Below are 21910 nucleotides of genomic sequence, written 5' to 3'. Positions count from 1 at the left end.
ACGATAGCTCTATCTAGGGTAGTTCCTTGTAGTTTATGCCAGCTTAGATTCCAGCACAATATTAGTGGCAGCATACACCGTTTCACTTTGTCCTGTTTCCCTAAAGCATCAAATTCGACAATAGTGGGCTTGATCTTCAATCCGATCTTGACAGCATTATCTCTAATTATACTGTCATCAAACTCTACAAAGATTGTTTGCGGAAGCTCACCAGGCTCAAGCTGATCTTGGTGTAGCACAGGTCACTTGATTTTTCTGAGTATATCAGTTAATTATTTTTCTGGTTTGATTCCTTCGTGATTCTGTATTATACTAGCAAATATCCAGTTTGATTTTTGAAAATCGGAAGATCGGTTGCAAAGATATAACATTTCCTAATAACCGTGATCTGTTAGATCAAGAGTGTACCTGATGCGTGCAAAAGTTACCCTTCGACCTACTAACTTTTTATTTATTTATCTAGTAGTTGTGTTTATAAGTTGTATCATTGTATATTTGTTGCAGACTTATTTTCATGTATCAGATAAACAAAAATAGAACCATTCAACAGGGTTCTAGCCTCAATGATTTTTATTAAAGTGGAAAAAGCGTTATGATAATAAAATATTATAAAATTGAAGAGTATAGCTATTTAAGTAAATTGATTCAAAGAATCATTCATGAGTGTAATAGTATGTCGGTATTTCTGTACATTTTAAGGATTGCAAGTAATGGATCAAGTTTGATTAGCGTCAGATTTTTTCATAGTATCATATGAAAAAATTATTTCAATTCCTAAAGTACATGTATTATAACGTAAATTATTTATTTCTAGATTAACAATTATGTTTAGGAATTCATGCAGTTAAAGTAAAAATTCAAGTTTGTGTTTATTTAGTTGTTTTATTATTGTCTTTTTGTAGTTTCTTTGAAGGAGAGGCAAGTGCTGCTAGCCGTGTATTTTTCAGCTGTGATATATCAGAAATTTCTCTGTTATTTCTTCTCGAAATAAGCTAATATGTGTAAAAATTTCATGGACAAATCAAAGATTTCCTGAAGTAATACTTGGATCTGTATCATCATTACCTGCAAAAGATGCTGCTTATCTACCTGTAAGTATAAATGTATTTTTGAATAATTATCATTTTATGATAATTGTTATTATTTGTTGTTAGTTTTGTTATATTATTTGTTTCTTGGACTTAATAAAATAATTTATTATAATATGTGTTTTTAAACTTAAGAATATATTTATATTTTTTTATTATTTGCGTTTAAAAGAGTATTGGTGCTTTGGTCATTAGAACTAAGAGCATGCGATAAACTGTGCTCAGACCTCTTAACTGATGGTCTACAGGAACCAATTCACTGAACTGGTACATCATCTTACTTCAAAACTTTCAATTTTAACAGGTTGAGTGCTACACCGTATTTTGGTTAAATTTATTTCTCAACTTTTTTTGATTATAAATAGTTCAAAAAACACAATAATAATACTTTACATATTTCTGATTAATTGTTACTTTAAAACAAATTCAAATATTTAGAAAAAACATTCAGAAAAAATGACCCAAAATTTTTTTTTTGAATAATCAGTCTTGGATTTGTTCCTCGAGAGATAAATATGTCTCTCACAGCACTCAACCTTTTAAGGATGCTACTACTTCTGATGTTTCGTGGAACCATCAGATTAGAGATATTATGTTACTCAGGACAAAATATCTTCATATGTTATTTTATTTTATATAATTACAGTTAAATTCTTTTACAGCAGGATAACTTAAGTGAAAAATTTGTTGTAAGGCATTTATGTCCATATGCTATTTGTTTTCATTCATTTTATATTTACAAAAGGTTTGTCTAATACTCTCAAGCTTTTTAAATAGAAAATGTTCCGCTTACCTTAGAAGCTACTCTGCCTTATCACCTTTAAAGTAGTCTCCTCTCTTTTGAATACACTGCTCCCAACATTTCTTCTAATCTTCAAAGCATATCTAAAAGTTATTCAAGATATTATACAGTTCAGCTAACAAATTTTCCTTTATCGAGTTAATGATTTAAAAATGTTGATCTTTTAGTTGTCTGTTTCGCCAAAAATTGATTATTAGTAACAATTTGTGCACGGGTGCATTTTCAGCTTATTCACTATCATGCTTTCTGATAGAAATTCATAATTTCATAATGAACAATTCTGTAGAGGAATTTAACAAGTACCTTGGATCTATAGTCAGTATCAGAGCAAACATTGAAAGAGATTTAGAAAATAGTATCAAGGTAAACTGGCTAAAATGGAGGTCACTCTCTGGGGTTCTCTGTGATGCAAAAATACTTATTAGAACTAAAAGCACCATATATAAGTGAGCCGTTAGACCGGCAATGCTATATGGATTCAAATACTGAGGGATAAGGAAATGAAAAGAGCAAAAAGTGCATGTCACAGAGATGAAAATGCTGCAATGGGCAGGTGGTGTTACAAGACTTGACAAAATCCAAAACAAATACATCCGAAGGACCTTTATAGTAGCTGAATTACACCAAAAAATGTGAGAAAACCGTTTAAACTGGACATGTAATCCATAGAAGTGAAGATCATATGATCCAACAGGTTTTAGCCATAAAGGAAGGCAAGCGGGGCAGAGGCTGCCCACCGACTACCTGGACATGAACCATCCATAATGATATGCTGACAATGGGCTTAATGCCAGAAATGACACAAAATCGTCAAGAATGGTGGAAAAGTATCAAGAGGGATGACTCCCAAACAAAGAACATGCCATGGGATTTAATTTTTTTTTTAAGTTTTCTTTCTTGCTGGCTCAATTCAGAAGCTTTTGACTCAGTTCTGGTTTTGCTTGGAAAAGATAAGACCCAAATTTGGCTATAATATGACATATCTAAATTTTGCGTAAAAATTTTATAGCACATACTTTTTGAAATGCTAACTTCTTAATCCATCACGTCAACATTTAAACAATGGTTATAAAGAATTAATTCTTAACTTTTGTTACAGTTTCATCAGTTTCGGATGCTGATTTGACCATCGTCTGAAGAGTTAAGGGTAACTTTGATAATCAGTACATTGATTTGATTTAGCTAGTGCTTTCTCTCCTCTCAGTCTGCCACTGTTAGCAATTATATCACTATTTTTTATTATTATTTTTTTTTTTTTAATTTTATTTTTGGATGTTAAGAATTTGTATATAAATTATTCCAGTCACTGAAAATGACAGCCATTCTTGAGCCTAGTGGTGGAGTTCTGTTTTATACTGGTATCATGTTAATTGGTAAATTGCACTTGCTGGTGTTAATACAGCATTAGCAAGTACTTCATATCTTTCATCTGCTACACTTGGATTTGTACAGAATTCTCATTTTCCAAAGTAAGTTTTAAAAGATTCATTTTTTATATTTATTACTGTAATATTGTATTGTTATTCATTGATTAAATTATGTAAGATTTAATTGTATACTTGAGAACTATTCAGAAAGCCTTTTAAAGTTGCCACTGTATTGAAAGTTAAATGATTAATTACTGTTGCTATTAGTGTTAATATCTGTGATTATAACTCGGTATTTTATTAAATGTCTTGTTTACTTTTATTATTTAATAAAAGTTTACATGTTTAACCTTTTATCCCGAGAGTTACATTTTGAATAGAGTGAATTTTATTTATTTATACATTGTACTCAAGATTTGAATCTTTTGATTAGAGTTAGTGGTTTTGTAGCCATTTAAATCAAATAATTAAATCAAATTTTTCTTAACAGGACTTAATGAAAAAACATAAAACAAAACAAACATCTGCTTGCATATAATAACGATAATTTTTAGGAAGTTTTGGATGCACTATTGTTATGTTAGATTTGCTTTGTGTACAAAATATATTAGACTGAATTTTGAAAAATCTTTAATACTTTAAAATGCTTAGAGTTGATTCTAAAAGAATGTTGAAAATATTATAGAGAATAATATTGAAAATAATATATATATATATATGTATTGTTTTGTTTCAAAATAAAGTTTTTTTATTATACAATGATCATATGCTGTGAACTGATAGAATGTTTTTTTTTTGAAGATGGAACGATTGATTTTCAGATCAAATATTTGAAAAATACTTTTATTTTCTGATTTTCTTTTGGCTTGATCCAGTGATTCTTTCTTGATTCAGGTTTCATAGGTAGCCACACCTATTGTTTATATAATGAATGTTTATGTAGTTTGTTACATTCATGTAGTACCAGTACAGGATACGTTATTAATTAAAACCTAACAACAGAATGGTATCCAGCAACTATCAACATGGGAATGCTTGTACTAGTCAAATGCATTTTTCTGACATTTCAAAACCAGTAGAAAGTTACCGATACTGGTCATGAGATTTGAATTCTTAATGAACTTTTTTTCATAAAAAAGAGAATCCTCTTTTTGATTTTTCTTAATTGTAAAAGTCAAATTATGTGACAAATTAGGAAGTAAGGAATGTGGAAAGAAGAAAGATGAGTTGGAAGAGAAATTTGACTACACTATCAACAGTGAACAATAAGGAAAATAATTGGTTTAGGCATTTACTAAGGAAGAGACATTTCTTGAGAGTTAGAATAAAATGAACATTGTAGAGAACTCTGAAAAGAGAAAGGAGAATAAAATTAATATTATAGAGAACTGTGAAAAGAGAAAGAGATAAGAGTCAAGTTCATGGATGTTATTGAAAAAAAAGTTATATATATGTATCTTAATGAAAATTCAAATATTTCATCAACATACTGGCCACTGTGCCAAATAACCTCAAATAATAACAAAAACAACCATCGAACACAGTAGCAGAACTTAGAAAACTAATACCAAAAAAAATTTATGAAAATGAAAAATGTGAAACTAAAACTTAGAAAATTTTGAAACATAAAACAAAAATAGTAAAAATTAGGTTATTTAAGTTTGAAAATTAGAATACAAGTTAAATAAAATCTTAATTGTAATTAATAGCATTTTGAAGAGATAAGGCATACTTAGAAATGTATTTATCTTTGGGAACGTAGCATTTAATGAATTACAATCTCTTTCTCTAGTTAGTACAAGGATTGAAAATCCGACTAAAAAAATGATACATTTAGAAATTAATTGGATAACAAGTAGTAATCTTATAAGACAGGGCAGATGGATCAAAGAAATACGAGAGTATCAGAAGGAAACTGGCCTTATACCAAAATAACCACAGATAAGAAAAAATTAAACAAAAAAATCAAGAACAAAAACACTCACTTCACGCTTACAAGAAGAAACTCACAACATGAACATTTTCAGCACTAGAAAAAGTACAAAGATCGGAACTTATGAAAAAGTACTGGAAGGATCACAAGGCACAAACAGTCCCATCAAAGAGACTTGCATAATGGACTGACAAAAGTGATCCTATGCAGTCATTAATGATAGTAATAAAAGAAAATTATGAAAAGTAGTAAAGGATGGAAGATCAGCCAAAATAAGTCGCTGCAAATTTTAAAACAATTATGAATTTTTTTTTCAGATGTAGCAGTCTCATGTCATCAACTGTTGTTGGTGATCCAGTATTTGATGATCAGGTGCATTTGTTATCACCAATTCCTTCAACTGCTGCTGACGTTTTTGATTCTAGCATTGGTACTGTTATTCATTCTACTCCTAGAGATGGTTATTTACAGTCATTAAGAGATCCTGTTGCTAATAGGCTTACTTTAGTAAGTATATTTTTTCTTTTCGTTCTGTATTTTGAATTTCTTTTTCTTTGAATTTAAATTTGTGTAAAATAACACTAATCAGTTAGTTAGCCTCCACCAAAATGATAAAGCTTAAGTATTTGTTTGTAGATAGATCCTTCGGCCTGTAACCAAATGTACACCTAAAATTCATTGTCATAAAGCAAGAAGAACAGACATGATTCCAGTAAGATTTCCGATTGGTACCTGGAACAATCGTTATACATTACCAGAAAATAGAAAAACTGTGCTCAAATACAATGTATTAGGCATATTAAGGTAACTGACTTTTTGACTGATCCAATACAAATGCCAAATTGGAGCTTTACAATTGCACCTTTTTCTTTTGATACTCTTGTTCCTAATGTATATTTACATTGGTAACCATATTGGATGCTTAGTTTATTGTTGGCTTTCAAAAAGGCTAACGGTTGGCAATTTTTAACTTGTGAAAAAAATGGAATAAAGAATTTGCATTAAATTTTGCTTTAAGAATGGAATAAAGTGCAGTAAAAATAAAATAAAGTTGAATGTTGCTTTTGGCTATTCTTCTGTGAATAAAAGAAGCATTTACAAATGGTACAAACATTTCTTAGAGGGTTCTGAAGATATTCAATATGACAAATGCCCTAGATGGACATCCCAGCACATCAACAACTGTCAAAAAAGTGAAGAAAGTGATAATGGATAGTTGCTGATTCACTATCAGAGAGGTTATTGATGGTGTTGGCATATCATTTGGCTAATGCCAAGCAATTTTTTTGGATGTTTTGAACATGAAACATTTAGCAGCAAAATTCATTCCAAAATTGTTGAATTTTAACTAAAAACAGTGCCAAATGAACATTACTCAGGAGTTCTGAATGAAGTGAAAAACGATACAGAACTCCTCAAACGGATCATAACTGGTGATGGAACATGGGTGTATGGGTATGATGTTGAAACCTGTGACTTCTTCCTGTTCCCCTAGCTGAAAAGAACCATAAAGGATGATCTTTTGCCAATATGGTAAAGATGAAAACAAAATTGCTGAAGGAACTAAACGCCATACCGAAAATTTTGTTCCAGTGGTGCTTTGAAGACTGGAAAAAGTACTAGCACAAATTTATTATATCTGAAGGGGAGTACTTTTGAAGTGACAAAATCAATATTGTTGAATAAGTAGACTTGAATAAATAGGAAACTAAACTTTTGCATATTTTTTTTTATCAAACCTTGTAAATTTACCGCTGTGGAGATTAGTTCCTAAAATGTATAATTACTTAAACTAGTAAGCTGCAGAATGAATTTAAAATTGAGATTTGATGGTTTTTTTTAATTTTCCATGATTATGTAGAACTCTGGTAGAAATCACTTAAAATTACATTTATTTTAATTTGTGTTTGAATATATCTGATTCTTCAATTGCTGTGTTAGTTTAACAATATGGTTTTTTCATTAACCATTGTTTTTCTCATATTAACAGTTAGTCGTTTACCAAATTAAATAAAAAGATTATTTATTTTGTTTTCAACATTTTTTACCTATTAGTTACCATAGGTGTACTCTGTAAATAAAGTAATACCATTAAGTATTTTTTTATGTATTGGTTTTTTTATGATCAAGAAAGGAGATTTGTTCCTCCTATCCATGGACAATTAGGATAAATAAATTGCAACTTATTTAATTATTTTGATGTTCTATTAGATGCATTAATTGGCGTTTGGAATTGATATCTCGATCTCAGTTTTCCTTCTTCATTGTTTATTCTACTGTAAAAGCTGTATGTGCATTTTAGTGCAAGATTGAATTGGAACAAATAAGAAAAATGTAAATTTATTTGTCTTTAATTTTTTATAAATAATTTAATCATATAAAATAATTTTTTAATAGTTTTACATTGTAAAGGTTTATTTTAATTTTGTTGTTTAGGAATTTCTAAATGGTTCCATGTTTCGAATTTCACTTCCTGAAGTTTGTTCTTCACCATTAGGTAAGAAATTTTTTGTTTTAATGTTAATAAATGCTATATGTATTTATTAATTTTTAGTAAAATAGTTTAGTGTGCATGATAATTAAACATAACAGTTAAAATAAATAATTAAATTACACACCACTTTAAAGTAGTACTATAAAATCAGTCCTATTTATCTGGGCATCTAGATTATCTAGGTTCAGGGTTATTTTATTAATGAAATTTTATTTTGTAGGATTATTTTATTAATGAAAACTCTGTTCTTTCCTAATTTTTTATTTATTATACTAAGCCAAAAATTTGAAGTAGTTCAGAGAACATAACATCCCAAAATAAATAAAGTTGTCTTTTACTGGCTCTACTATAAGTGATATAAAAAATTATACGTCAGAGATTTGTAGTAAATGTATACAGAAGGGCTACAAAGTGCAGCTCATGCAGAAAATAATACAAGGGGAAATGAGAAGATAAGTATCACAACTTTAGTTTTTATTTAGTAATTTATTTTTACAGAACTATTTAATGTTTGGAAAAATACTCTTTATGGTTAATATAATACTAATACTAATACTATACTATTACTATAATACTAATGTAGTATATATACTAATACTATAATAATATAGTTAATACTCTTTATTCGTCTTCTCAACTGATTCACTTGTCTTAGCTGATTGCACGAATCAGAACCATGTCAGCAGAAGAGAACTTGTTGAAGCAGCCATTTTCACAATTATTACTTCCTGGGATGCTTTCTTAACATGGATTGGAATTTTGTCACAGGAAAATGGTGAATTATCCATGTTTCATCTCCAATAATCATTCAATATATAGAATTAATCATCTTTAATCAGAGTAGGTGAATCAGGAGTACACCCGAGTGATTTTTCTTGTGCTTCTCTATCAGTTACAAAGGGATCCAAATGCTGCATACCCCTTTTTGGTACTTTAAATGGTTGTGAACAATGCCCTTAATTATCCCATGTGAGATGATTGAATTTCAGTTTCGAATATTATGTGAGAATTAATAATGCATTGAAAAAGATTGAAAAGCTTTATTTGAAGACAAGATCTGTTGACAGGGAAGAATGTATGTCTGCTCCTTGATCAAACTTACTTGAAAATTACAAAATTCATGATGCCACTATCGCACTTCTTGTGCATGCTTATCATTTTAAGGCCACAAGGAACTTTAAGTTCTTGATCCCTTTTGCTCATAAAGAAATTAGTAATGGATTTAGTTCTTGTATGCAAAAGGATAGAGCACTCATTGTTGAACTTTTTACAATAGGTGAAGAGTCCTTGATGATTAGTCACTGTATCTACTGAGCAATTTCTAAATTAAATGTCATCTTTCAATTAATTATAATTCATTTTTATATATATATTTTTTTTCATTCAGTTCTATAAATGCTGCGAGATGTTAGCTATTACTTTTCTTTTGTCTCTACAAATGGTAGATTCTGGATGGATTAACATTAATGTAGGATTTAACCCTCCACTTGAATGCGGGAACTTTTAGATCATGGTTGTTCTTCTATCCAATCACACAAGGTATAATCTATAATTGTTACTGTATGTAAGAAAAGAATAAAAATATGTTAAAATTATCCTTTGTTTCTTATAAACACATGTTTGTTAAGGATGTATAAGTTTTCTGAGCAGAATAATAATGAAGATGGATTTATATTGGATATTAAAAACTGTGTTTATGTGATATTAAAACCATTCATTGAGTTTTCAATAATGATACTTTTTAACGTACAAAATACAGCAGATGTCTTTAGATCAGTGCTTAGTGCCAAAGTAGTTGATAAAAATAGTACTCTTGTAATTTATATTTGGTAACATTTATTTTTACTTAACAGTTATTGCTAACAACAGTACGTGAACTTCAGTGAATACTTCTGTATTGTTTTTCTCTTTTAGGATTTTTGTTAAAATAAATTTATTCTGTTTATTACTGAAGTTACAACATTTATTTTTCAGTTTCTAAGTGCCTTTAAGTTCTAAAAAATATTTTACCTAGAGAGGCAGCGCTTCAAACAATAGTGAATTGGTGTGGTGTACGAAATGCTCCTGGTACACAAGATTTTTCTCCTGCACAAGAATGGCAGCTATTTGTTACTATTTTGTTAGGTAAAAATATATGAATCACTTAATAAATAAAATTACACTTTACTCTTTTTAACACATCCACTACGGCTGCCAAAATAAAATGCATAGGCATTTTATTTGCTGTAGGTATTTACATGTATACTTACAAAAATCTGGAAATTTTCTTTTTACTTTTTTAGTTTATATTTGATGATATATACATGAAACAAGCATAATATCAAAGAAATAAAACTCCAATTATGTTTTAAAAAAATTTTTTTTGCACATATCCTGTTAGATACATGACACAACTTTGTTATGAATATATAACTCCTGGGCATCATGTACCTGCACGGTTACAAAACCTCTCTTATTCCTCTGAGCCTGTCGCTAGGCGTGCCACAAAAACCATTTAATGTATTTCATTTTATAACTTAACAAAATTTTAATTTAGAATTTGTATTACGCAAAGTTTGGAGTATTAACCTGATTAAAATAGTTATTTGTAAAATTGTATTATATAGTTCTTTTCATGACACTTCTAATATGCTGTTGCATGATTTTAAACACCTACAGTATAGCCAGACTAAAAAGAAGTGCTATAAGAAACCTGTGAAAACGTACACCCCATTGGGTGCATGATGCACTTTACTAATAAACAGAGTGTGCCTCTATGAGTACACGATGAAATTTAAAAACGAACTCGTGTACCCATTCGACATCACTAACGTTGTTAAGATAATCACGCCATTAGAAAGGATAGAAATCTATATTATTAGCTTAACAATTTGAATATAGCTAAAAAGTACCTTCCACATAACAAAAAGTCTCTAAAAACTTTGTATTGTTTTGTCGTTTTCAGCTGTTGACCACATACTTATGACTACTTGTTTTTAAAATAAAGGATAAGAATTCCTCCATTTTCAAATTTTGTCAGTTTGTGTGCCCTTTTATAAGCATTATTATTATTATTATTATTATTATTATTATTATTATAGAAGTAAGAATTTAAAATATAAAATAAACAGGTTTTGCTATAAGAATGTTTTTTTTAAATTGGTTAATGTGAGAGGGGTTTAAACCTGATACACACAATTTCTTTTTTTAATGTACATATAAATATAAGTCAGCATATAAGTTCAGCATATTGATCTGAATTACAGTTGTATAGCAAATGGGTTACAGAAAACTGGGTATGTATTACAGCTATGGATTTTAATACTTGATCGTGGATACTGGTGTTCTTTGGTGGTTGGGTTTCAATTAACCACACATCTTAGGAGTGGTCAAATTGAGACTGTACAAGACTACACTTTATTTACTTTATTCATGCATATCATCCTCATTCATCCTCTCTTAAGTAATACCTGAACAGTAATTCCCGGAGGATAAACAGGGAAAAAAAGGGTATGTATTGTAGCAAGATTTTTCATACTTGACACTGATGATATAGCTGCACAAACACCAAAATTATTTTACCTGTTTGTCTTTGAGTTTTACACACACCGTTTACTTACTATTGACAGATTTTAAAATTTATGATCATTTTCAGTTCAGGAATTCCAAAAAATGGAATCAGCAAGAAGTAATCTTCATTCAGAAAATTTATTATAAAGACATCAATGAACAAATAATTCTTTAGATGTAAATAATAATGTTATATAAAAATACTGATTAATTATTCATTAATTTTATTTTATTTTTAACAAATATTCATGCAGCATTTATGTATGTAAAGTGCCATAATTGGTTAACATGACCTGACATACATCACAAGCTACACCCAAAAATGCCAGCCATTTTCAACAACATCCCATGCCAGGCTTACTTAGGAAAGTGAGGAGTTAAGTAGATTCCTAGTGCCTTCTTCATTGACCCAAATGTAAACGTATTTATCAGCATGTCAAACTCACCAAAAGTGATATTCAACCCAACAAGTGACACCTTCACTCTGCTCACCACAAAGACTGGTTATACAGTAATCATTGTTATTGTTTCTGATGAAGGAAATTTTGATATCAGTTGCTTTACGTGTGTAACAGCTCTTAAGAAAAACTTTGATAGATACTGAAAAACAACAAATTAATGTTTCCCTTCCTCATGTAAAACAGTTCTTTGTGAATAATTGTGTTTATCAAGTTACACAAAGTAAACTAATTTATTATTTTTCATACACTAAAAAATTGAACATTTTAAAATCCCATTGTATAAGTTGAACACTGATATTTTAATTATAATTTAGGTTCTGAAATCTTGAATTACTTGTTATGGTTTATAGTAATTGTTATTATATTTTTTCAATTATAAGCAATATTTTTATGATTGTCTATAAAAATGTTGAATTAATATTTTTATTTTCAGGTTTGCTTGGATATGATGTTGAGAAGTTATCTGTATTACAACAGAATTCTGGTACTATACCCGATATACCAACACAAATACTAAAGAAAAAACAAGCTGCCGATTATGGATCACAAGATGTATGAAATTTAAATTACTTATTACAGTAACATATTCCATGGAAAGTTGCTAACTTATACTTTGCAGGTTATGAAATAGTTATGTAGAAGAACATACTTTTTCATTCAGAAACTGGATGATAGGAATACATGGGAATCTACTCGTTTTAAGATACCTGATCTTAATAAAAGTGGGATTTAAAAACTTTCAGTTATGTGTTTATTTGGTCTGTTTTCAGAGTTTGATTTCCTATAAATTGAATCTCTAAATTGATTTAAAGCAATCAAAATACTTTGGTATTGTCAGTGGTCAGAAATTGTTGATTCTTATGTACAAAAATTTCCCAAAACGTTTTTGTATTTAGAATTTTAATTATAACTAAAATTGTATTAAACTGTTAGTGTGTGATACTTGATATATTGTACGTCAGTAAATTTGACTGAGTTTGAAAATTTTTATCAATCTTATATCACTTTAATATGTGAAGATATTAAGAATTCTCTTTGCAACTTCAAATTTATTAGGAAAAATATTGTTTTTTTTATGTTTTGAATATAAATTTAATTTTACCGAAGCAAGGTTAATGTGATTAAAATAATCTGTATTGTTCATTTAACATGCAAAATCATGAATCTGTTCATTATTTTAGAGTAGACTATTTATAATTAAAATGAGTATGAAAGATTATAATGGTATCAGTGTAATGAACCGACAATAATAATAAAATTATAAACCAGACAGATTTATGTAAGAATTTCATAGAATTTAAATAATTTATATTGAGTGTTACATTGAATCAGTTACTGTTGTTTTTTTAAATAATAGTACTTAGTAGAAATATAAAATTATGCCTGAAACTATAGTTCTAAAATTAAGAATTGTGTAAAGAAAGATTATTTTAAGTTCTAGCATATCTAGCATTGTGATCAAATTTCAGAACATTTCTAATAAGAAAAGCCTTGTAAGTAAATAACTTTATTTGTTAATACTATTGACACATAAAAATTAAGTGATAAACCTATAAAAATAATAAGTGTAAATGTGTGATAGAATTGCGTAAATGATAGCCTATCATGTAAATTAATAAATATTTAGTATTCTAAATATAATATCAATTAAATAATTAACAGTTTAATGTATATTATAAAAATGTTAATGTATTATTTCATTTTCTTTTTATAGGATTGGGAGTATCTTCTCAATTCATGTCATCATAAAATTGTAAGTCGTGATCTTTGCTCTTTACTTGAACTGAAAAGAGCACATCTTGCAAATAATGATCTACCATCAAACGGTGATGTCTGTGGTAAAATAAACACCTCAGCTCCACTTTTTTCTGCAATATACCTTATAATATTTTCATTTCATCTTTTGTATGAAGTAAGCCAAAGAGATTTAATAATATGATTATTAAATAATAATATTATTATTTATATTTATTATTGAATTAAAATTTAGGCTATATAAAGTCTGTTCAGAAAATAATCAAACTTAATTTTTTTTTAATTTTACAGATTACTGGTCCTTGTTCCCTTTGAAGTACTTCCTTTCCCTAGTCAAACACTTTTCCCAGCGGTGTTTCTAATTCGCAAAGCAGTCCTGGACAGCTTCTTGAGGTCCATGATGAATTTACTTTAATGTCATCAATAGTCTCAAAGCAGCATCCTTTCATCACAGATTTTAATTTCAGAAATAAGAAAAAATCATAAGGAACTAGGTCTGGCAAGTAAGAAGGCTGAAAGAGGACAGTCATCTGATTTTTGGCACAAAATAGATGAATTGACAAAGCTGAGTATGCAAGCGTATTGTTGTGGTAAAGGAACTATGAGTTGTCTCATCACAACTCTGGTCTGTTTTTGTGGATTTTTTCATGTAACCATTGGAAAAGCTTTGATAGTATTTACAGGTAACTGTTTAACCTTGAGACAAGATTTCAAAATGCACAATTCCATTAAAATCGAAGAAAACAGACAGCATCACGTTGACATTGGATCAAGACTGTTGTTCTTTCTTGGGATGTGGAGGTCCTTTGCCAAGCCGATCAAACTTTTTTCACAATGTCGTAACAATAAACCCAGCTTTCATTCCCATTATGATCTTTTACATGAATGAATGTTTCATCATCATTGGCTTGTTCAAGAAGTTGCTTGACAAATGTCCATTCAATGTTCTTTCTGCTGTTTGGTTATCAAATAAGGAACAAACTTTGTTGCAATTTGATGGATGTTCAATTTTTCAGTCAAAATGGCATGGCATGATCCAATTGAGATGGTAATCTCCTCTGCAAGTTTCCTGACAATCAATCGGCAATTTGCATGTACCAGATCATTGATTTTTTGAATGTAGGTGTCGTCAATTAGAAGTCTATGGCCTTCCTGATCGAGAGTCATCTTTAATTAACTGACAACCACTTTTAAATCGTGAAAACCATTCGTAACATTGCATACAACTCAGAGCATCATCTTTGTAAGCTTATTTCAAAAGTTGGAAGTTTTCTCCTGTTTCACGCTGATTTTACATTGTGTCATTGCTCCTGGAAATCGCAACTTGAGTGACGCAGACAGAAGTGTACTTAGTGATTGTGATGTTGGAAGCGGAAAAAAGGAAGTTACAGGTGGAAAACAAAAAGCTTTAAAAGGGCCTGAATAACAAAATACTTCTACCTCCATAATCTTTTCTACTCCTATTTTCACATTCAGTGGTCCATCTTGGTTATTTCTACTACATTTCATTACTTTTGTTTTGTTCTTGTTTATTTTCACGCGATAGTTCTTGCGTAGAACTTCATCCATGCTATTCATTGTTCCTTCTAAATCCTTTTTACTCTCGGCTAGAATTACTATATCATCAGCAAATCGTAGTATCTTTATCTTTTCACCTTGTATTGTTACTCCGAATCTAAGTTGTTCTTTAACATCATTAACTGCTAGTTCCATGTAAAGATTAAAAAGTAACGGAGATAGGGAACATCCTTGTCGGACTCCCTTTCTTATTACGGCTTCTTTCTTATGTTCTTCAATTGTTACTGTTGCTGTTTGGTTCCTGTACATGTTAGCAATTGTTCTTCTATCTCTGTATTTGAACCCTAATTTTTTTAAAATGCTGAACATTTTATTCCAGTCTACGTTATCGAATGCCTTTTCTAGGTCTATAAACGCCAAGTATGTTGGTTTGTTTTTCTTTAATCTTCCTTCTACTATTCATCTGAGGCCTAAAATTGCTTCCCTTGTCCCTATACTTTTCCTGAAACCAAATCGGTCTTCTCCTAACACTTCCTCCACTCTCCTCTCAATTCTTCTGTATAGAATTCTAGTTAAGATTTTTGATGCATGACTAGTTAAACTAATTGTTCTGTATTCTTCACATTTATCTGCCCCTGCTTTCTTTGGTATCATTACTATAACACTTTTTTTGAAGTCTGACGGAAATTCCCCTTTTTCATAAATATTACACACCAGTTTGTATAATCTATCAATCGCTTCCTCACCTGCACTGCGCAGTAATTCTACAGGTATTCCATCTATTCCAGGAGCCTTTCTGCCATTTAAATCTTTTAATGCTCTCTTAAATTCAGATCTCGGTATTGTTTCTCCCCTTTCATCCTCCTCAACTTCCTCTTCTTCCTCTATAACACCATTTTCTAATTCATTTCCTCCATATAACTCTTCAATATATTCACCCATCTATCGACTTTACCTTTCGTATTATATATTGATGTACCATCTTTGTTTAACACATTATTAGATTTTAATTTATGTACCCCAAAATTTTCCTTAACTTTCCTGTATGCTCGGTCTATTTTATCAATGTTCATTTCTCTTTCCACTTCTGAACACTTTTCTTTAATCCACTCTTCTTTCGCCAGTTTGCACTTCCTGTTTATAGCATTTCTTAATTGCCGATAGTTCCTTTTACTTTCTTCATCACTAGCATTCTTATATTTTCTACGTTCATCCATCAGCTGCAATATATCGCCTGAAACCCAAGGTTTTCTACCAGTTCTCTTTATTCCGCCTAAGTTTGCTTCTGCTGATTTAAGAATTTCCTTTTTAACATTCTCCCATTCTTCTACATTTTCTACCTTATCTTTTTTACTCAGACCTCTTGCGATGTCCTCCTCAAAAATCTTCTTTACCTCCTCTTCCTCAAGCTTCTCTAAATTCCACCGATTCATCTGACACCTTTTCTTCAGGTTTTTAAACCCCAATCTACATTTCATTATCACCAAATTATGGTCGCTATCAATGCCTGCTCTAGGGTAAGTTTTGCAGTTGAGTTGATTTCTAAATCTTTGCTTAACCATGATGTAATCTATCTGATACCTTGCAGTATCGCCTGGCTTTTTCCAAGTGTATATTCTTCTATTATGATTTTTAAATTGGGTGTTGGCAATTACTAAATTATACTTCATGCAAAACTCTATAAGTCGGACCCCTCTTTCATTCCTTTTGCCCAGCCCGTATTCACCCACTATATTTCCTTCCTTGCCTTTTCCAATGCTTGTATTCCAATCTCCAACTATTATTAAATTTTCATCTCCTTTTACTTGTTTAATTGCTTCATCAATCTCTTCGTATACACACTCTACCTCATCATCATCATGGGTGCTTGTAGGCATATAGACGTTAACAATCGTTGTCGGTTTAGGTTTTGTTTTTATCCTTATTACAATGATTCTATCGCTATGCGTCTTGAAATACTCCACTCTCCTTCCTATCTTCTTGTTCATCACGAAACCTACTTCTGCCTGCCCATTATTTGACGCTGAGTTAATTACTCTAAAATCACCTGACCAAAAGTCGCCTTCCTCTTCTCACCGAACCTCACTAATTCCTACTATATCCACATTTATCCTATTTATTTCCCTTTTTAAATTTTCTAGCCTATCAACCTTTTTTAAGCTTCTAACATTCCACACTCCGACTCGTAGAATGTTATTTTTTAATTTTAGTAAACTGATACCTATAAACAACTTTACGTCATACTCTGTAATATGTTTGTAAGTTTTTCACTGTTTAATTTATTTTGTACGTATAAATTACTTTGAAATAAATTGATTCATCGGAAATAAAAAGATTAAACAAATCTTCAGAAGGTAATTCATCCCTTTCTTATTATTTTATTTTATCATGACCCACTTTCAGAAATATTTCTGGGACATGTGTAACATATTTGGTTTTCCCTGAGAGAATTTCTGGAGGGTCCACTGATTTTTCAATTGTAGGGCAATTTGAATCTATCATTATCTGTTTGAATTACGTTTTTATCAACAGTAACTATATCTGGATCAATTTTGTTATATCTGGAACATTTTTCAGAATTTCATAAAGCTCTTTATCAGTACAGAGATTTCTGTTACTCATGGTGAAATCTGCATTTGAAAAAAAAATTGATAAAGACATTCTGCTAATGATTTATTGAAAAACGTTTTATATATTTTCTATATCTGAAGGAATTTACCAAAACTAAAATCTTTTTCTCGTATTTTAATAATTTTTTTTCTCCTACATCCCTGGGCCGGATATCCAATTAACTATACTCGGCCCAGAGATGTGTCTTTTGACTCTAAGGCGGTCTTCCCGCCCACCGGTTTTACACCCGGCACGGTAGGTCAACCGCCCCGGTACTAGATCTTTTCTTGCCTGCCTCTAATTCCCGCCGACGAGGGCAAAGCCCGGCTATGCCGTTCCCCACCCCCTCCGACAGAAATCGGGTCTCGGTCTTTATGCCATTTGCCTCAAACCGGTGCGACCAGCACAAGGAGCGCGCGCACCCCCAAAACCAGCGACACCGGCCGGGTCTAGATCTTTTAATTTTATCCCCGCGAAATCTCCCCGGAGTCCCCGTCCCCTCACCGAAACCTGCACGCCAGGGCATACAGGCTCTCAGAGACGGAACTGTCCACCTATCCCTATTTACGATTGAACCTAACGATTCCTTCGTCGTGCCTCCTCTTGCTTATTGCGAAGAACCGTACCGGCGAAACTGTTAAAAACGTTCCAGTTCTGCTCCCTCCTTAGCGACCACTCTACTATGTTATTCGCGTTCAGGTTATTGACTGCTATGAATTGTCTGTATTGTGCCCATCTTCGGCATTCGAACATCGTATGCTCTGCGTCGTCCACCTCCTGGCAGTAGTCGCAGTTGGGTGTGTCTCTCTTGCCGAATCTTTTTAAATAGTAACCAAAACATCCATGATCCGACATCATCTGTGTTATGTAAAGGTTCACCTCGCCATGTGTCCAAATGACTTATTAACCTTCTGGTCCATGCCGCAGCGTTAGTCTCTGCCCATACTTCCTTCCACCACTGTCGGGTCATCGCCTCGTTCTCAGCTCTACTACACTCTTCCGCTCTCAGTTTCCTGCTCTTGATCTGAAGTTCTATCGGCGGGACCGACGCAAGCACACGTATTGCTTCATATGACAGGGTATGATACCCTGTCACCACTCCAACAATGCCGTTCTGTACATTCTTCGCAGTTTATCCTTGTTTCTTTGTATCCTGATTGCATCAGCCCAAACCGGCGTCGCGTATAACGCCGCAGACACCGCCGCCGACGCAGTCAGTTTCCGTTTGGAGGCCCCCGGTACTGTGTGTTCCACGAATAATCTCCTGATGGCTTTTATGGTGAGCCCTACTTTTTTGCACACATTTTTTATATGCCCACCAAACTTGAGACTTTCATCTATTGTCATTCCTGTGTATTTTGTATCCTTGACCTCAGTTATAACCTCTCCACGGATCACGATCCGAACGCCGCGCAGTCTTCTCATACCCGTGAAGAGGATACACTTGCTTTTTTCCGGGGACACCATATAAAAATATTATTTACAAGTTGAAAGATGAGTCATATGATTACACAAAAATAAGTATGATAGTGATGTATGGTTGTACATATTATGGACTTCCAAAATAATGATAAAATTTCAATTCTCACAATGCTTGTTAGAATAATAATAGCATGGAAATAATAAAGAAAAAATAAAGTCGGTTAAATTTATAAACACTATCAGTGTATTGTAATTTCATGACAGCAACAGTTTGGCCAGTGAAGGCCTTAACTTTGAGTGATGTAAGAGTGTGGATTTCAAAACATTTGGCCTCCATTTTAAAAATGGTTGTAACTGGTTACCCATATAAAGTACCAAAAATAATTTCTGCCACTAAATTATCAATTTCATTAACTTTCTTTATAAACAAAAGTTTAGATTTATAGTGTAGAAACGACTGGGTTAAATGTATAGAACATATGGAATATGACACAGTCAACGGAGGAGATACAAAAGTTGATGTGGATGCCATGGACTGATTATTCTCGCTATTTGCAATCTTTGAGCATTTTTCTGAACAGCTTGGGTCTCTGGTGGAATCGAAACATTCAGTGAATTCAAAATGAACTTGGGTATATGGTGATACAATTCCAGTTCTGTAAACTCCTATGTGTTTTCGCTTTAGGTGTTCTCGTAAATTTGAGGTGTAACTGGATCTTTTGAGTTCATATTTTACATATTACTGTTTGAGAATTGTTCTCAAAAAAATTTCCCCGTAACGGATCGTTTATTCATAAACAAAATGTAATGGGACGGCTAGTGACTCATAAGCACTGAGGGTCTGCAGATCTACCGGCGCGCCCGTAATGAGTATGTTCATGCCACCGAGAAAGCCAGACTCAAGTTATGGAAAGACTCCATGTGCAAGTTGGAGCGCAACCCCTGGCAGCTCGCAAAATCATGTTACCGGCCAAAGCCACTGCACGTGCTGTCCAGTGTTCGATGCGGGTTTGGTGGTCGTTACACTTTAACATCTGTGGCGACTTACCAGGCGTTCCTCAACACTTTCCAGATGCTATGGAGGGTGAAACAGAGGTCGGCGTTAGGGCGGGGACTATGCCCTTACTTGGCGTATGGGCTGTGGATCTCGTAGATATAGACCAAGTGGTTTCTCGAATGGCACTGAAAAAGACACGGGGGATTAACCAACTTGACCCGGATATATTCTACTATCTGCTTCCTGTCATAAGAGAGCGGCTTGGAAGGCTGTTCTCTTGGTGCCTAAGCTGGGGCTGCTTCCCAACTTGTTGGAAAGTGGCTTTGGTGAGGGTGCTCTTAAAACCAGAAAAGGATCCTAGTGAGGTCGACAGTTATCGATCCATCCGGCAAGCCTCTTGCCGGTAATGGCCAAGTTGCTTGAAAGGCTGTTTGTGAAACTGCTCTGGGAAAGCATTGGGGTGAACTGTTTTCTAAATCGAGGCCAGTATGGCTTCACGAAAGGGGTTGGCACCGAGGATTGCATCTTAAATGCTCCTTCTGAGGTGGAAAGCGCCGACTGTAAATATGTTTTAGCAATTTTTATAGACATACAGGTAGGCATTTCCTTCCTAGTGTTGGAATGCAATGTTCCCGTAGCCCTGCAGGCCGTGGTACGTGACTATTTGTCTAACCGTACGGCTCTGTTTAAGTATGCGCATCTAGTTGTGGAAAAATCCGTCAGGGAAAGCCCGCAGGGTTCCGTTCTCGGTCCCCTTATGTGGAAGCTGGTATTCGACGGATTTCTGGGATTGACATTTCCAGAAGAGGTTACGGCCCAGGCTTTCGCTGATGACTGTGTCATCTTTTAGTTCGTGGTAATTCACGACCACGGGTAGAAGATCGGGGGTAGGTGGCCTTGTCAACCGCAAAGGGCTGGATGAACATTTAAAATTTAAAGATTTCTGTGCCCAACACTAAGTTTATGCTTCTCAAGGGTGTAGACAAATTATCGTACAGTCGTAACCTTCACATTAAACATAAAGGCTGTGTAATCAGCCGTGTTAGAGTTATTAAGTACTTAGGTGTTTTGTTTGATGAAAAGTTACTGTTTAGCAACCACATTAGGCAACTAGCGGCGGACGCCGTCTCAAAAATGGACAAACTTAGGAGGATTGCTCGGAAAGACCTCATACGCGGCGCCAGTTTGGGCCCATAGGTTGGATATGAAGAGAGAGAGCACTTGTCAAAATTAAAGGAGTGCCCAGCGCAGAGCCTGATTTAGTGCCCAGCACCGGATTTAAATTTCGTTCATTTAAACCCGTCTCCCGCCTGCGGAAGAAGCTGCGAGCCTCGTGATGGAAGCATGGCAGCTGGAATGGCACACTACGACTAAAGGAAGATCGTTGTATAAGTTTATACAGGATCTGGGGGGATGATTTGCCTGGAGCTCGTTTTTAAGGGCAACGGGTGCCCGGGTCCTCACCAACCATGTTAATTTAAACCAATATCTCTTTCGGTTGCTTCTGGCAGCTGATGAGCTATGCGTCTGCGAGGAGGTCCAGTCAAATGAACACCTGATGTTTAATTGCCCTGCTCTTGTCGGAGGGGGGGTTAGGGACCGGGCCACCCTGTAACTTAGAGTTCTAGAGGAAAATTGGCCACTCATAAGCGGCGAGAGCCGCATTGTCGGACCGTGTGTAAGTTCCTTGATGCGGTTGCTACTTTGAACCGACATCAGTAGTTTACCTAAGGGAAAAGACTCCTATCGCACTGTTCTGTGAAGCTAACCTACAGACGTATATGGCTGACCACAAGCCAATTAAAGCTACAAGCGATTTAATATGGTGGACAGGTACTTGCTGGCATACAGCGACCTAGGCGTTGCAACGAATTGCTGTCTAGACGAAGTAAATTTTAATTTATGGAAGTCATA

General features: G+C 33.1%; 1 protein-coding gene across 1 annotated transcript in view; it reads left to right on the top strand.

Annotated features, from left to right (window-relative positions):
- The window catches only part of LOC142330136 (anaphase-promoting complex subunit 1-like), a 61587-nt gene that overhangs the window by 32039 nt on the left and 7638 nt on the right, over positions 1-21910 (top strand). Inside the window, exons 4-8 of the mRNA XM_075375231.1 lie at positions 903-1091; positions 5508-5697; positions 7627-7687; positions 12128-12246; positions 13409-13606. Of these exons, the coding sequence (XP_075231346.1) occupies positions 1075-1091; positions 5508-5697; positions 7627-7687; positions 12128-12246; positions 13409-13606 (585 nt within the window). The 5' untranslated portion in view covers positions 903-1074. The remainder of the gene's footprint in view (positions 1-902; positions 1092-5507; positions 5698-7626; positions 7688-12127; positions 12247-13408; positions 13607-21910) is intronic.

Source organism: Lycorma delicatula, chromosome 9, assembly GCF_047948215.1.
Source record: "Lycorma delicatula isolate Av1 chromosome 9, ASM4794821v1, whole genome shotgun sequence".
Taxonomy (NCBI): domain Eukaryota; kingdom Metazoa; phylum Arthropoda; class Insecta; order Hemiptera; family Fulgoridae; genus Lycorma; species Lycorma delicatula.
This window is presented reverse-complemented; position numbering and strand designations above follow the sequence as displayed.